Source organism: Bactrocera oleae, chromosome 4 (genome assembly GCF_042242935.1).
Source record: "Bactrocera oleae isolate idBacOlea1 chromosome 4, idBacOlea1, whole genome shotgun sequence".
NCBI classification, from domain to species: domain Eukaryota; kingdom Metazoa; phylum Arthropoda; class Insecta; order Diptera; family Tephritidae; genus Bactrocera; species Bactrocera oleae.
Window position 1 is genome coordinate 11,937,510 of NC_091538.1, and position 18,097 is coordinate 11,955,606.

Here is an 18,097-nt window from a genome sequence, read left to right on the forward strand (position 1 = left end):
ATTCAATGAGTAAGTGCGCCAGGCTGAGTAACATCTGTGCATAACGGTGCGCATTACTAATAGTCTACACTGTAATGGGTGAGTGTGAGATTCAATTATATTGCGTAAGTGTGTGTTGTTGTATTTTTGTTTTTGATATGAGTGAATTTATTTTGTGAAAAAGCTTAAAAAAATAAGTGCTGCTTACATTATGAGCTACATACTAACTGACATACTAGCGCCGTAAATATAATTCGTTAATGAGCTTTTTCGTTATGTCTTTCATTTATATGCTCCACCCAGCTAACGGCTCATGATTTTTGAGTGTTACATATATTCTACGCACATAAGCACTTAACTCTAGCTAAACATTGTTCGTGACTGATCGCGTCGCGTTTCAAAGTGTTTGTTTAGTTTTATAAATTTTTTTTTAGTTATACAGTTATTCTTTACGCTTCCACCGCTTCCAGCAGTACGATGGCAACATTGCGAGCATCAAAAAATTATTTTAATTTGTTTTTGTTTTATTGTTTCAGCAGCATATAAATACATATAATTCGCACATTAACTGTAAATATTACATCCAATACAGCACTGTTTTGCCGCCATCAATTGCGCAACAACTGTTAGTAGCGCTGCGCTCCCCCATGCTGCTGCCGTGCTCTTAACCCTTCTCTTTATAAACGCTCTCTAAATTTCAAGTTATGCTACTAAAAATCGGTAGTCAAATATCGTTTGTCTTGTTATTGTTGTTGCTGCCGGCGGTTGTCATCTTCTGCTGATTATTATTATTTTGTGTGTTTGTTGTTGCTGCCGCATGTGTCTCCACAATGGTCACCACATCCACCGAGGTCATTTGCGCCTCCATTGCTGCTCGGCGCTGAGCTGCTGCCGCCGCCACTGCCGCCGCTGCCACACTTTGCACTTGTTCGATTGTCTTGTTTGTTGTAATAGTCTGTTGTAGTTGTTGGTGTTGGTGTTGTTGTTGTTGTTGCTGCTGCTGCTGCTGTTGTTGTGCCGTTAATACGCCAATATTAACTGTGGTTGTATTCGCTGTAATTGTTGTTGTTGTGTTTGTATTAGTCGTCACCGTGGTTGTTGTTTGCGCCACATCCATATTCAACTGCCTACTAATCTCCATGTCAATGGCCTCTGCATCCTCCGGATAACGTTCGGAGCAAAAGATGGCGCCCTCGCGCAGCAATTTTAACAGGTTAATTCGGTCCTCAGCGTTTCGCTTTGCACACAATGGTCTGCAGTTAAGAAAAAAAAGAACAGAAAAAATTACACGCACTATAAAAGATATTTCATACAAAAAAGGTTTAGTGAATGAGTGAAACCATTGAGTAGATAAGTAAAGGCGCACACATGGTTGGATATACGATATATATGAAACAATTTTTAATATTTTTGAAAAATCTGTAATACTTTATTTTTAATTCCAAAGGATTAAGAAAAGCTTAGAGGTTAGTAACTTCGGACCCATTTATTTTATGTACTCAATGAACGTGCATTTTAACTCAATAAATATCGAGTGTATGAGTGTAATGAGGAGGGTATATACTAACTAGTTTTCACATTACAACAACAAGGAAGTTAAGAAAATGCAAAAATAGAATGTATAGCTGTAAATTCATGATATTTAAAATGTCCTGCTATATGCTACAGTAGTCCGATCTTAACAAAATTGTTCGGGAATTGTAACTTTGTCTTGCACAATAATCTGTGCCAAATTTTTTGAAGATATCTTGACAAATAAACAAATTTTCCACATAGCGACTTAATTTTGATCGATCAGTTTGCATGGCAGCTATATCCTACAGATTTCCGATGTGAATAATGTCTTCGTAATATTTAGCATTGCCTTGGAGAATGATCCGTGCCAAATTCCATGAAGATATATAGTTAAAAGAAAAGTGTTCCATACATGGACTGGATTTTGAACGATCATATTTATATGGTAGATTTATACTTTAGTGATCGGATATCAGCGGTTCCAACAAAAGAGCATCTTCTTAGGGAGAAAAAGACGTGAGCAAAGTTTCAGATAAATATCTCAAAAACGAAGGTACTATTTCGTGTATATACAGACATGACTAAATCTGCTCAGCTCATCACACTGATAATTTATATCCAAGATCCTGATGTTTCTTACTAAACTGCGTTGCAAACTTGATATACCCAATTCAGTGTATAAAGATCACTACTAGATTTCTGAAAACAGATTCGGTTGAAACCATTTGGAATTATATAAGGCTTCTGTAGAACAGATCTAAGGTAGGCACGGAAGAATAGATACCAATATCTGGCGAAACTTATGGATCACACGTTTATAATTTCATCGAAATCAAAATCTATACAGGGTGTGCCGCTTTTAATGTTGATAAACGATCCAAAAAAGCCATTACATGACAGAAAGCTATTGTTTTGGTTGGCGTTTTTACCCAAACCCTGATGCAGCTATATTTGATCGAAAAAAAATAACAGTCGTTAGTAATCGAAGTCGATAAACGTTAGTTCATTGTATCCTCCAACAAAGGCATAAAAAGATCTCGACAATTACTGTTATAATACTTTTCGAACAGAAAAATTCCCAAGCAATCTGAACCCTTATATTTTAGGTATTACACTTGAAGCACAGGCTTTCTTCACTCGGCATACGACCGCGAGTATTGTCAAAGTGCATACCCACAAACAAATGCTCAAGTGGGTAGCCGGCACAATGCACTCCTCTCCAAACAGTTTCTACTAGAATGTTTTCGTCAAAATCATCCCAGCAGTCGTCTGCTTGAATCAGAGTCGCCTCCGAGGAGCCTTAAGAGGTCATTTTTTAATTATGTAGACGACATTAAACAATACGTCGAGCAGTCTACGGACGCAACTACCTTCAGGCATGTACTGACCGCCATTCACCGACACCCTCCGAGTAAATTGCGTACTTTGAATTAAAACACCACCCATAGCAGACGAAGAACTCGAGTTGACCCTAACATGCCAAATATATGTGCTGCGTGCAATCAGTTCCCGCATTACTCTAACCACCTCTTTACATGCTCAATGAATCCCACTCATCTGACACCCTTCCCCCTATGGTCTAACCACGCAGAAACAGCACGTTTCTTGGGCCGGCCGTTAGATGATTTCGATAACAACCAAATGGAACCGGACCGCACATGCGGGTATTTGATAACCGCTACAACAACAACATGACGTGCACTGTCTTACAAAAATTTTCTGCAAATTGACTCCAGCGCCATCTAGCGAGATATATTTTGTGGATGAGTGCAGTAAATAATAATTTCTGAAGCTTACATTTAGTTGCTCTACGATTTTATATATATGATGTTTAGTTGCAGATATCTAACCCCTCTCCAAGTGCTACAACTCACACGTTAATAAAGTGCATTTTCATTTTCCAATACTAAATATAAATTTCTATTTCTACTTCGCAAAAAATATTTGACATTAATATATGTCTTTTCTGAAAACACTATAAACTTGCAATTTTTAGTGCCGACGTCTTCCCATAAAAAGCTTTCACCATTTTCAATTTCAAATACCGTTACGCAGCACAAAAACTCATTAACGTCATTCAAAATGAACATTTCAGCGAAATATTCCCACCTTAACACACCGCCGATTTTCAGCCAACCGCAACAGCCAATCATGTACCAGCGATTAACGGTCTTTTCTTGTGAAAATTTTTAAATTTTCAAACCACACATTATAATCAAAAAAATAGCGAAGCGGCAAGCGAAGGAGAAACACGAAAGCGCATATTTAAAGATGATATTTTTATGTGTGCTCATGTATTTTTTATATGAGCAATTTAAAAGCACGTGAACGCAACCACCGGAGAAAACCATTAATTTAACGGTATTTTTGCATTTAACAGCATAGGATAGCGACGCATTACGGTACGTGTATATATAGCACAGGGATGCAGGTTATACGAAGGTAACCAAAAAGTATCGATGAGCGGTTGTTGGATGAAAATTTTCACTGACGATCAGATTGGCTTCTGATTGGAAATATGAGCTTATACAGAATTACCCTAATAAACATTTGACTGGGCATCGCTAAAAATTACTGCTCTATACTAATTATTTTCTTAGCTTTCACTTGATGTCTCTAAGTAAAAGATATGCTCAAGAATATCCCTTTTCGAGACTTTGAAACTAGGTGTGAGTTTGTCGCTAAGCTCTTCTAAAAGCATATTCTCAAGAAACCTTAAGAATAAACATAATTCCGTGTCTTCTCATTCTCCTAAAAGAAGGATATTCTCCACAATATCCCTACTGGAAACTTTAAGAATAAATCTAAGTTCATCCCTGAGATAAATTCATATAAACATAATATTCATACAAACTTTAAATATTGTACTTTGTCACGAATATAAAATATACTTCGAGAATTCAGCTCGAATTGTAGCTTTCAGGTCACTCGGGAGAATAATTATAGAATACAAGTTTTATGCGCTAGATGGCGCGGGTGGACTCTTTTCTACACAGCGCTCAAATTACTCAGCGATTAAACTAGAGGATATACGTTTGTATAGGAACCTCAATATTAAGAGTTTCAAGGCTATCGTATTTTTAAAGTTACCCAAAGTTATAGAACTAAATACATACTATGTGGTAATTCTCTTTTCAATTCAAAAAGCTATGTAATTTGCGATTTCCTCGATGTAATGGTCGGAGAATTTAAACACAAAAGAAAGGTTGCCACGTTTTTGAAAATGTTTTTTTAAACGAAACCAGTAAAAAGAAAAAAAAATACTACGAAGTTTTGATATTCCAAATTTAAAGATTAAGTTGAGAAAATATTTTGGCTATTGTTGCCGCCTATTTAAAATTGTACTTTATCTAAATCCATACAATTTAGGAAATAAATAAAATAAAATAGTTTTAAGAAGGCTTACACTTCAAACTTTTTTCTGATAAATTGTAAAACGAAAAGAAACTTTACAAAACAAATCGATATAAGAATGAATAGACAACCAACATTGCAAATAAAATATGGACCACGTGTACAACAAATAATTAAAACCATATAATTGATAATTTAATAATGACTCTAAAAAGCTTTTCTGCATGCTCACAGTTAAAAAATTTGTTGACAAGTGTTGCCACCAGTTTGCATTTTTCACAGAATTGATAAATATTGATGAACTTAATTAAATATTTTTATATCACAACAAAACAAAGATAATGCTGCTATCAGCGATACTTTCAAAAAGAGTTACTGTTTAAAAAAAAGATACCCATATCGTAACTATTGCTAACAACAATACTATAAATATTATATAATATTTAATGAACCTTATAAAATGTATAAGATACATAAAACTAAGCAGAAAACTTGCAGCTAAAAATATTTTTGAGCAGCGTTGCCACCAGTTTAAAATTTGTTTACAAATTTTAATTGGTAATATACGCTAAGTTATACAACAACGCATCTTTAAGAAAAATTTCCGGACAAATATTTTCGAAAAGAGTTACCATATATTTCAAACAAAAACTTGTCATATCCCAACTGTTGCTAGTGCTGCATGTCAACAACAGTTATTATATAACTTTTTTTAGTGAATGTAATTAGAGAGCTTGCAGTTAACAGTATTTCTCACAAAAGTTGCCACCAGTTTTCAAAACTTTTTAACAAAATTTACTTGATAATATCATTTAAATATTAGCTTTAATGTAAATTTATGTCTGAAAATTTTTTAAAAGTGTTGCCATCTGTTTCTAAAAAATTACAGCTTTTAACCAGTGCTAGTGCAAGCCAACTACAGCATTTATAATAAAAAAAAAATGTATAAATATAATATATATGTACATATAAAAAATAAATAAAATTAAACAAAAAGCATATATTTAAAAATATTTCTGAAAACTGTTGCCAGCAGTTAAATGTTTTGCAAAATTTAAATAATACAATAATTAATTCATTAACAAAGCAAAATGTAAGAAAAAAATTTGTTTGCGGAAAATGTCAGGTAGAAATATTTTCAAAAAAAGTTGCCATTTTTTTAAAATAATCTCCATATCTTAACTGTAGCTATATTATTTTTAATATAAAATATATTTAGTTACAATATTTTTCATAGCACCCACGTACGCGCACCCGTATATTCAGTCAAACAAAAAAAAAACCAATGGGCAACCAGCCAAACACGCTCCTGCTGTGTTATCCTTTGTGTGATAAAGTATAAATGTTTATCTGGTTTGTATGCAGATGACGTTTTCATTATTCAATGTGCACACACTGACGCGCAAATATACTTGTATGTTAACATGTACGCACACATTTTTTCACACATATATTTACCCGAATAACGTGTACAGCAGACCCCAGGGATGCCAGCTCCTAGCAATGTAAGGTAAGTACCTTGAAAACGACAGCTGACCATCAGCACAGGCGCCACAAATGATTGACTGCGCGAAAGCATAACTGTGTCTGCGTGCGCCTTTGTGCTATGCGCTATTATGCGCAAGTAAAATCCATATCTATGTAGAGAACGCCATATATTTTTTTACGCTCAAAGGACGCCGACAAGGCTGCGCAAACCTTTGTTGGCATTGTAATGGATTTAATTGCATAACCGCACACACAAGCCCCTATGTATGTACTACTTGTATGTAGATATGCTTGTGCCTAAGTGAGTTATAGAAGCAGTCGGCATGCGACCTCTCTCCTGCTGCATTCTTCGGAGGCGTGTAAATCGCTGTGTGTGGAAAACGTTACCATTTATAACACTTTATTAAATCATTTGTAGCTGTTGGCTTTTGTAGCATGCAACACATGCTCACGTTTGTCTGCACATACATATACATACATTGGTATGTATTTTCATGCTGTCGGTCAAGCCGCCGTTTGTTGTTGCTATTCTGCTGTGACAGCAACAGCCGCGGCAACGTAATGCATTATTCATGCGCCTGTTACATGTCGCATATTTTTCCATTGCCACATCGCTCACCTCAACTCTCACCGCAGTTGAGTACATGCAAGTCGGCAATTTTTTACAAGTCCCAGCGCGGTATTGGACCCAATAGGGTTATGCGCAGCCATCGGCCGTACCAAATTGCATTACACCTTACTTTTTCGGCGACAGCAAATTGCATCTGTTTTACTCCAGCTTGTTTCCAACATTTCCAACCAATTTACCCACTATCCTTTTTTCACAAAAAATCTCCGTCCATTTGCCGCTATGCATAAGGTATAATGCTTTATGACCGTCAAAGGCTGACTTTTCAAAGGAAATATCAAATTCCAGGCCGTAGCCTTCCGCCACATTTATCAAAAAATTGATAAATTGTCTTGCTGCGCAGAAAAAATGGTTGGCGTAAAATTGCTAATGGCAGCTGGCTTTGATGCCAAAAATGTAGCGAGAAAAAAATGTTTAAGCAAAAAAAATAAACACTAAATTATTGCTTTTGTGAATTTCAAATTTCTTCTCAACACTTTTATTATATAATACATTTAAAATTTCCTTTGATGCTGACTACATTTTCGCAATTATTCACTAATTAAAGTCAATGAAAATTTTAACCCAAACTAACCTCATTTTATAACACGCGCGCAATAGTTCAACCAACATATTATAGCACGTGATAATCATACCAGCGAGAGGGAAAATTGTTCAACTACTAACTATACTATCTCTATATTAGATACACCCACAAGAAAACGTCGGAGACCCTATCAAATATATATTTAAATGATGAATATGACGACCTAAGCCCATTTAGCCATGTCTGTCTGTCTGTTCGTTCGTCTGTCTGTACATGTATCCTCGAACTACTCTTTCAGTTTTTGAGATATCGATCTAAAATTTTGGGCACGTCTCTCCAAGTAGCTACTTATTTAACGGAACCGCCGATATTGGACCACTATAGCATATAGCTGCCATACAAACTGATCGACAAAAATTATGTCCTTGTATAGAAAACTTTTTTAGTTGACGAGATTTCTTTACGAAATTTGGCATGAATTATTGCCTTAGGTATTTATCCAGTCTGAAACTATACAATTTTCTTATCTTTCCGGTAATTTGTGGATTCCAAATTTTTGATACCCTGTTTTGATGAGAACTGCATTCCAATGAGAGCATTCTGCATCGTCCGCAACGAATGGTAGTCAGAAGGGACAAGGTGTGGACTATAAGGCGGGTGAGGTAAAATTTCAGAGCTGATGTTTCCCAAGTAGTTTTCAATCGGTCTTGCAACATGAGGCCGAGCTTTGTCGTGATGGACATTCACCGTCTCGTGTCTAATCGCAAAATCCGAATGGTTTTCAGTAAATTAAGGGTTTTCTCTATTAAGGGTTTCACCCAATTTTAGAAACTTCTGATCCCACCAAATGCAGAACATTACCTTGGCGACATGGATATTCGGCTTTGACGTTGATTTGACTGATTGTCTAAATGTCATATATACATGAATTTTACCGTTTAGGCTTGTCGACTGCTTTTTGTAGCGTTCAAGCAGCATTTCTGACATGCAAACCGTCTCTTGGCTTCAATTCATATTGCACCCCATTTCCTTGCTTTTAAACGTTTTCAGATGGCTGCTTGAGTGATTGTGAGAGCTCTTCATACATTTGGCAACAGTCTTCACCGAGTAATGCTTTCAATTTCTCATCCGCAAACTTTTTTGGCTGGGCCAGGAAGTTCTTCGTCTTCCAAGCCACAATCACCATTTTTAATTGGTGCAACCTATTTTTGGCACGTTCGCTCAGCTAGAGTATATACACCATAAACTACCATCAAAGTACGATGAGGTTGAGGTTGTCTTCATATTAATGTAATGAAGATAAATACTGAAAGAGGCGCACTAGGACAGCAGTTTTACAAAGCACCCAAGTAACTTTGTGGTATACCCTATATTGCTTATGTTCCAGGACCTGAGGGATGCCTGTATGTTATCCTAATAATATAATAATCGGATTCTATAAATGGATTAGAAAGTTTCTCAGACTCGGAGTGCGAATATTTAAAAGACCCTATCTCTAACAAAAATATACTGATACTGATAGAAAAGTCTTGATTGCAGACGCTTTCTAAAAATCTGTTTGAAATAAATATATAAATAATATACTACGTATGCATATGTTGATATGGAAAATAGATAAACTTAGATGTATTGTGTAATACGAGGGTAATTGGATACATTTATAACTTTTCGCATACAGAAAATATATTTTTTACGAAGATGAACTGCAATCATTGTTTTTGTTTACAAAACTTGCGTTGACTTGATTTGAGATCATACATTGTAAATCATCTATACAGTACTTTCATTAAAGGGAATCGAAACACAACCATATCAAACTACCCTCGTATTTAAGACTAATGCATAAAATTAAAGAAAGAAAAGCACATCGAGACAAAGATTGTGGGGGGGATAACCACCACATCTGGGCCTCTCCCCCTAACCTGCCTGAATCCTTCAACTGCTCCATAAAATCCTTGCCCGTTATGTCCACCAACGAATTGGGATCCATGTTCGACAAAGAGTCCAAATCCGGATCGCTCAACACCGATACATTGCACAGATTATTTTGCAGTTGTCCGACCAATTGTTTGATACGCGCCGTCTCGGCCACAGCATCGGTGGTATCACCAAGCTGCTCGCTGCCAACACCAACACCAACGCCGCCGCCAACAATACCGCTATTGCTGCCGCGATGATGACTGGTGATGGTGACATAGTTAGTAGGCTATAAAGAAAAAAAAAGAGAAAGTTTAATTATTATTCTTATGTATTTTAATTGAATTTTCTATAATAATAGTAATAATAACCAGACTTTCCATTTCTAGAAAGATATATTGCGAGTTTTTCCACTAGTAAGCAATCTATAAAGTATCTTAACTGCTCTTCTTAATAAAGAAACCTACAAATTTCTTCACATAACCTCTTTGTTGTCGACTTTTTCTGTCTTTGATTTTTTTAATTTATTATTTTGATTTTTTTGCTACGGCAGAACACAACAGTCCACAACAACGTGTTAATATCAACACCTCTCTCTCTCACATATTTGCTGCTGCGTTTTGCTCATGCGGTAATTTGTCATGGTTTGTCAACATTAATATTTATGAGCCTTTGAAGTTTGAATTATAGGGCACAGCGCACACAGTTCGGGAGCACTACAAACACAATAATTTTTGTAAGTGAGAGTAGGATGGCACTTCATTTGCCTTGAATCGGATTGAAAGATATTTGTGCGTCATTGCATTGCTTTGGAAGCACAGCGTTGTGTTGTGTATATCAATAGTGGAACTTGAGTTTATATTTTTTTCTTCATTCAACTAAATAGTAATTAAATTTAGCACTCTTTTACTTGACAAGATATTTGCACGATATTTGATATGAATTATTGTTCAAAGCAACGCTACAATGCCTGAGGAGATTTTCCAGAACGAATTCCAAAATCATATAGCTGTTATACAAAGTAACCGATCAATATCTTGTATGGAAACTTCTTTTTTTATGAAAGGTATTCTATGTCAGCTTCGATGCAACCGAAGTCAACGTTTCTTCTTGTTTTCCATTAAAATATACAGTTTTACATACAGAATAATAAATTTCCAAATTTTTTTAAATTTAATAAAAATTATATGTTAATATAATATAAAAATATATTTATGAATTCAATAAATAAAAGTAAATAATATAGAAAACTTTTTTTTTTAATTGTTTCTTGTAATTTTTTTTAATTTTTTAGTGTATATTTTTCCCTTGAGTCCAAACTTAAATTTTCGTAGTTTTAACTAATTTTTCTTTTTATTTTTTTGTCGTAATATTAAAAATATCTTCAACAGCGCTTTAGTCTCAGTACCCACATTTTGCTTTGAACGTTAATGAACCCAACTTATGCATATCTACGGAACGGTACGTGTGCATCATGCTATCTCTGTCACTTTACACTTTTGTTTTCTGTTTTCGCGCGAACAAAGGCTTAAACCAAAGAAAATTATTTATGCTTAACTCATTTTACTAAATGTATTAAAAGACTAACCAAGCGTTAACCAGGGAAATGTGCTAGCCAGCGTGAAGCAGAGAAAGGAAGACAGAAACAGCAGAAGACGAAAAAATGCAACAAAGCGAAGAAATGGGCGAGAAATGTTTAACACCAACGCCGGGCAAGTGCAGTTCAACTCTCGGCATTGTCAAGCAAAATTAGCACACTCAAGACGCGCAAGTAAACTAATAGACGCATTCACGTCCCTTTAATGTGATCGGTATGTAAGTAAGCTGGTCGTACGTTTATATATGTTTTTATATGAGTAGATATCTCGGCTTTATTACATTTTTTTTTGTGCACTTGTGCGCGCCTTAAGTGGCTTTTGATCCTGAGTAGCAGCGCCTGCACTCGCATTGAGTATTTATCTTTCGGCAAAAATCGCAAAAAAAAAATAACGCACGAAGAAGCGTCGCAAAGTACGCAAGTTAAAGGCACGCGATGAAAATATTTTAATTACTATAGGAAATTCACTTCTTTTGTCTGGTTTTGGGCAACGTTCGCTTTTCCTCTTTACTTTGTAATTCATTTTTTCTTCCTACTGAGCCGCTTTTAATTACACGAAAGTTCGTAAGACATAGTAAATCTACAAACGGGCAAAACTTCAAGCGAAATATGTACAGTTGGTGCTTTTTGGCTTATTAATTTTTTATTATTCAAAGTTGTACAACTTATTTTCACTTGCTATTTACTTGTTTTCGTTTACAAAGCGGAAGAAAGTGGTGAAGTTTCCAAGCAAATTTTTCGCTTTCAAAGAGAAATACCTAAAGCTTAAGACATTAAAAAAAAAATTGTGTGAATAACTTTTTTAATTATTAAACGCTAATTACATAGTTATGGTAACTCTTTTACTTAAGGTTGGCAATTCTTCAAAAACAGCTTGCAATATTGAATTTCTCTTAAAGGTGACAACGCTGCTCAAACATTTTTTATTGTTGAAAGTATAGTAAGAGTGGCAAATCTACTCACGGTGCCATGCAGCTGGCTAGCCCCCATCTACGCGAACATTACATTAGGCCATGTTCCGGAGGCTTGGAGATTGGTTAAGGTGGCGTTTATACCGAAAGCCAGAAATAGGCCCATTTCCTTATCCTCGTCTCCTGTTGAAAATTTTGGAGTGACTCATGAATCTGTATATTAGGAGCAGAATAATGAGGCGTAAACTGTTAAGGGCTCAGCATGCCTACAGAAAAGGCAGGTCAGTCTCTATCTTTTGCATGAAAGAATGTCATGACACTTAAGCACAGGGAATTTGGGATAGCCACAATTCTTTGACATCGAGGGGCCTTCAGCGATGTGACGGAGACGATGATTAAAGTCCTTGAAAATTTTGAGGTGGAATCAAGCACCTCATATATAGTCTACTTTGTGGCAAAAAGGACGTAGACATCCCGAAAAATTAACAGGATCACCCCGCAGGGTGGAGTACTTTGAATCTTGGTAGTTTACGACCTACTTAAAGAATTAGAAGAACGAGGCTATCGGGTGACAGCCTACGCTGTCGACGTTGGTCTTCTGATTAGATGACAATTTCTAACTACCATCAACGAGCAAATGCTAGGTACCCTTGACCTCAACGTAGTATCTAATTGTGCCAATAGAAGGAGCTTAGGGGCCGTCCATAAATTACGTCATCGATTTTTTCAGATTTTAGACCCCCCCTATAATCATCCTATCGTCATTTCTTAAAGACACCGTCTTTACCGACTTTGACTTTACCGTCATCCGCAGACCAACCCAATAATAGTCTGTGGGATATTCATCTGGTGGTGGGCGCTCGAAAAGGCTACACTCGCTGAGAAGCTTGAACGCCAACAATGGCACTTAATGCCATTACACATAGCAAACGTGGATATTGTCGTCATATGAAGGGGTCGAAACAGGATCACGTTGAAATTCTCTCCCCCCTCAATTCCATCCCTGAAAATTTGGACCACTGCGTCGCACAGACTATTCCTGGTAGCTGTTTCTCCACTTACATACCGGCGAAGGATATGTTTAGGAGAAGAAGTAGCGAAATCACTGGAAACTGTAAAGCCGCTTATCTAGAAAGGGGGGTACGCTTGTCCCGCTCACGTTGGAGTGGGAACGAGTTGGATCTTCGTTGTCATCTTGCGTTCTAGCGCTACACCTATAGACCGTGTGCTTAACAGTATACTACAAAATGCGCCAGGGAATTTTGTAGCAAATTTTTCAGCTTATGTATTGAAAAACCTCGTGATGGTAGTGAGTACTGAGGTCAAAAATCTGCTAATCGAGTGGACTTAATATGAAAAATACTTTCTAAATATCTACTGAATGAAAGAAAATGTTCACATTGCCTATCAAATATTTAAAGATTCAGCTATTTATAGCAAATGTCAGTTTTCACTTGAAATCTAACTAATTTTGACACTTGGCACTCACAACTGTCAAAATATATCAACGAAAAAAGAAAGAGAAGGCGGAAGGCAAAGTGACAAATTTTATAGAATAAATATGTAAGTGAGGAGAAGTCTAAACCAAGGAAAGAAACGAAAAAAGGGTGAAGTAAGCAAAGAATTTTCTCGAAACTTGCTTTAAACCGCAAATTGTTGCACAAAATGCTTAAGAATGCCTTGTAGAAAAAAAAACCTGTTAGAGAATGCGTCAAAGTTGAGAAGCTGATGAGTATAATAACCTAAACAACTCAGCATGAGAAAACTTGGAGTAAGAGGCAACTACTAACACAAAAGAGAAGAGTTGGTGGTATATTCGAAATAAATAAGAACTGACATAACTGTTCATAAGCTTACTAAAATGTAGTGGCGCAGAAAAAAATTCAAGCAGAAACCTCCAAAACGTTTAAATGCCATTTTAGGTATAGGTATGTAATTCAGCTCTATAGGTATTTTTACGAGTACATAGTGATGCTGCTATGCTCTTGACGAAGGAATTGTCGACAACAAACTAAGCTGAAGAAAGTCACTTACTCACTTACAATTCAACAGCAAAGTATTAAATACGCTGAAGTAGACAACCAACAACGAAATGAAAGGAAACCGAAAAAAATGAAAGTCAAAAAAAGACTTGAAGACTACTTAAAAGGTAGTTGAGAGAGAACGCGAAAAGAATTTGAACTTAAATCATAGTACCTAATGTACTGCTTTTATAACTAAAAAAGATTGAGTGAGTAAGAATAAGAGAGATTTTGAGAAGCAGACAATGCAATCATCCGACAAGGGCTCTCCAAAATAATAACAATAAAATACGTGACGGCTAAGATCAATCTAGTAAGACGTGAGTTTAAAACCACACCGAAGCCAATGCTATTATTGTAGGCAGTAATGTTCAAGCTTACTCCTGTAAGTTAAATTTTAAATATTTATATCCTCTTTTGTAATAAAAACGTGTCTCGTTTGAGATTTTTTTTTTTTTTTTGAAAAACTTATGGATATCACATTTCATTTTGTTACTCAATTGGAGCTACCGAACATGCTCTGGATATTAACCACTATACCTTTTCAATTTTGTGAATATAAAGCTCTTCGAAGAATTCTGTTGAAGGACTATCCAAAAGAGATTGTTCGCGAACATCAACTACGTATTAAATCCGCGTCCATTCTGATTTAGTTAGACCCGACTGTCGTGGGCCTGGAGAGGCCGTAGTTCGAGGTTGATTTATTGTTACCTGTCCTCTCGAAATTTTATATATTTCTCTCGATGGCACTGTAAGTAATGTCGTAATGATAACCCAACTTCGCTTGATTAATTCCACGCTTTACTACGCCGTGGCGGCTTAACGGGTCTTTGGATCTGCTGCTGTTGAGACAATCGTCAAAAGGAAGCTAAGAAAAGCAGCCACCACAAAAGCTGCGCTCTCCTCTATGCATATGCCTCAAGTGTCAAAAATAACCCAACGAAATTTGTTGCCACAACAACAGGAAAAAACATAATTTTCGAAAAGGAAGCAAGCATAAAAATATGAAAAAACACCGAAATAATTGAAATAAACATAAAAAGCAAGCCGAAACTCAAAGGTGAGCTGTGCGTGCAAATGTCAGCGCTTTGGCAATGTCTTTTTACAAAGAAAATTCGTATATATGTATGTATGTATGTATCTAAGCTATACTATATATATTAAGCGCATCCGTTGGGGTGTATATGCATATCGGTGTAGCCTTGGCTGACAGTCAGGAAATTAAAACCGACAAAGAGTGGTGAGCACATTAAGATGAAGATGCAGGAAACGGATGGCAATGTCTTGCGGGACTAAAAACATATATTTATGCTACATACACACACAAATATATATTTCATCCGGCAACGGCATATGCAGTGCTACAGAGAACTGTAAAAATCCTACCTGAATTATGTACTGTCTGTTGCTGGCTTGTCACTTTTATTACAAAGTTTATTGCGCAAACAAACAGGTTAAATACTTTTAGCAACAACAACGCTAAATGCACACATATAAACTCTTACAAACAGCAGCTTGAGGTTGATTTCTTACTTGCGGCACTTTACAGTCGCTATACTATATGCCGTGTACCACATAGCATACATGTGGCAGCCGAATAAAATGTCGTAAAAGTTACAAAACTTTATGCGCATACACATAAGAAATTTGTGCAAACAGAAGACGACGAAAAAAAATCATTAACTTAGACTACACCGAAGCTATGATGATGCCCTTCACAGGTGCATTTTTTATAGCAAAAAAGTCATAAAAAGTTCCTTATCTTAATTGTGATCGTTTCATTTGTCTGGCAGCTATATGCTATAGTGGTCTTATCTGAACAATTTCTTCGTAGTTCGTAGCATTGTTTTAGACAATTATCTATGCCGAATTTCATAATGATACCTTGTTACATAAAAAAGTTTTCCATACAAGACTTTTTCTACAAGAACTTGAGTTTGATCGGTCAATTTGTATGGCAGCCATATGATATCGTGGTTCGATCTCAATAATATATCCGAAGGTTGTACCATTACCTTGAACAAAACTCCATTACAAATTTGATGAAGATATCTTGTCAAATAAAACAGTTTTCATAATAGGGTTTGAGTTATTCGGTCCATTTGAATGACAGCGAATAAACCGCTTCTTGGGAAGAAAAGAACATTTGCAAAATTTCAGATTCTTATCTCAAAAACTGAAAGACTAGTCCGCGTATATACAGACAGACAGACATGGCTAAATCGACTCAGCTCGTCATATTGTGGAGTATCCGTCGTTTCTTTCTGCGTCTTACAAACTTCGTGACAAACTTAATGTAAACCGTTCAGGGTATAAAAAGCATACGAATACACACTCAACAGCTAATATATATTTACTGTTGAGAGCACGGTGTGTTTGCCTATAACTCTTTGCAGCAACGCTTTTTTGCTCTCTCAAGACTTTTGGTAAACGTACAATTTTGTAATTGAATTTCTAAATTCATTTATAACAATTTTTTGACAATTTACAAGCACAAAGAACATGCACAAACATACACATGTGTATAAGGTGTATATATATGCATATGTATATAACTTTGTAAGTCATAATTCATTTTGAATTGTGTAATCCGATGGTTAGAAACTTATATTGCTGGTGTTACAAGAATATTCTTTGAAATAACCTTAACGGCTAGACAAAGAAACCTAGTATTAATTAAAGAATCTCCTATGCACTCTTAGTTATAATATTATTTAATATATGCATAGAGCTTTATAGAAAAACATATATATATTGGTTGGAATAGTTACGTCCACATAACTAATATACATATATGCTACAAAGAACTTCTACTTCCGTTATCATCACGTTTTCACTACATATGCTGAAAAGTCTTTGCACTGACCAAGATTTTGCGTCACACAAAAAATATCTTAACTTGACGACAGACCAAAACAGCTAAGGTGTTCGGCTTCGAGTTGCACCATTGATTTATGAGAATGGTTGAGACATACGTCCATTCATACGAACCTAAAGGCAATCGGCAGTCCGCTGAATGTTGGTTGCCAAGTTAAACAGCACTTTTTTCGACTGAACAGAGTCCTCGTGGCAAGAAGTATGCCACATTGAGAAATAAACCTCGGAAACCCTATTTAGTATAATATATATATATGTATGTATATATGATCAGCGTGACTTAGACATGTCCGTCTTTCCAGCTGTCGGTATATCCGTGAACTACTCGCTCATTTTTCGAGATATCGATCTGAAATTTTGCACAAATCTTCATCAAAATTTTTTCTGCCTTATTAAAAAAGTTTCGATTTTGAGGTTATAGGCTCTGTTCGCATAAAATTAAAATTGCAACTAGTTTTGGTCCCAACTACAGCCGTATATAACTAGTTTTATTTATATAAAAATTTACTTCAGCACCACTAACATAATATTCATACATGCATCTACAGATGAATGTATATACATACGTAGAGTATTTACAAGTCTTCAAATCTTTGCAAGTTTACACTTTTTCCGTTGTAATCCCCTCAGGGGAACATTTTCACGTCTACCGCTGTGACGCAACTGGAAAATAGCAACAACTATACAAGTACAAGCATTTATGTCATTAAGCTTGTATATCAATATAATTTTATACATTTAACAATATTTTATACACAAGTATATGCATTACTACATATTCTTTTCACCAGTGGCATTCCTTAGCTAGCAAAAACCGCAATAATAAAAGAAAATATAATATAATAATCAAATCAATGTGGCTGCTTTTTTTGTTAGTAGTTGCAGGGGCCACGCATACAGTTATGTTCAGCTACGTAAGATTATTTATAAAAACATTAACAAGCTAACTTTACTTATACATGGAATATTATTTTAAGGTAATGTGAGATACTATAATATATGTATTGGTTCAAATAACATAATTTTTCTTAAAGCCTAAATGTTCTATTTATAAAATAGTTGAGGATTAAACCTTTTTGAGTACTTATTAAATAGAAACTAAAGTTGATTAATTTCTAAGAATTTTAAAGACAACTAGAAGGTTGTTGTTTTTGTATATCAACTAATCGCTTAAGACTGAGAAAACATTCTTCACAGGCATTATTTGCCTGAGTCTTAAACAAGATCTTCAGGAAACTGGTATATCCAACTATCGGACTGGCATAGAAATATTGGAAGTCCGTT

At 35.7% G+C, this 18,097-nt stretch overlaps 1 protein-coding gene across 1 annotated transcript in view; it reads right to left on the reverse strand.

Moving 5' to 3' along the window:
• Positions 1–482: 482 nt before the first annotated feature.
• LOC106614477 (DNA fragmentation factor subunit alpha) overlaps positions 483–18,097 on the reverse strand; it is a 67,795-nt gene continuing 50,180 nt past the window's right edge. The window contains exons 3-4 of the mRNA XM_014230245.3: positions 9,413–9,696; positions 483–1,232 (exon numbers count right to left, since the gene is read on the reverse strand). Coding sequence (XP_014085720.2) covers positions 704–1,232; positions 9,413–9,696 — 813 coding nt within the window. The 3' untranslated portion in view covers positions 483–703. The remainder of the gene's footprint in view (positions 1,233–9,412; positions 9,697–18,097) is intronic.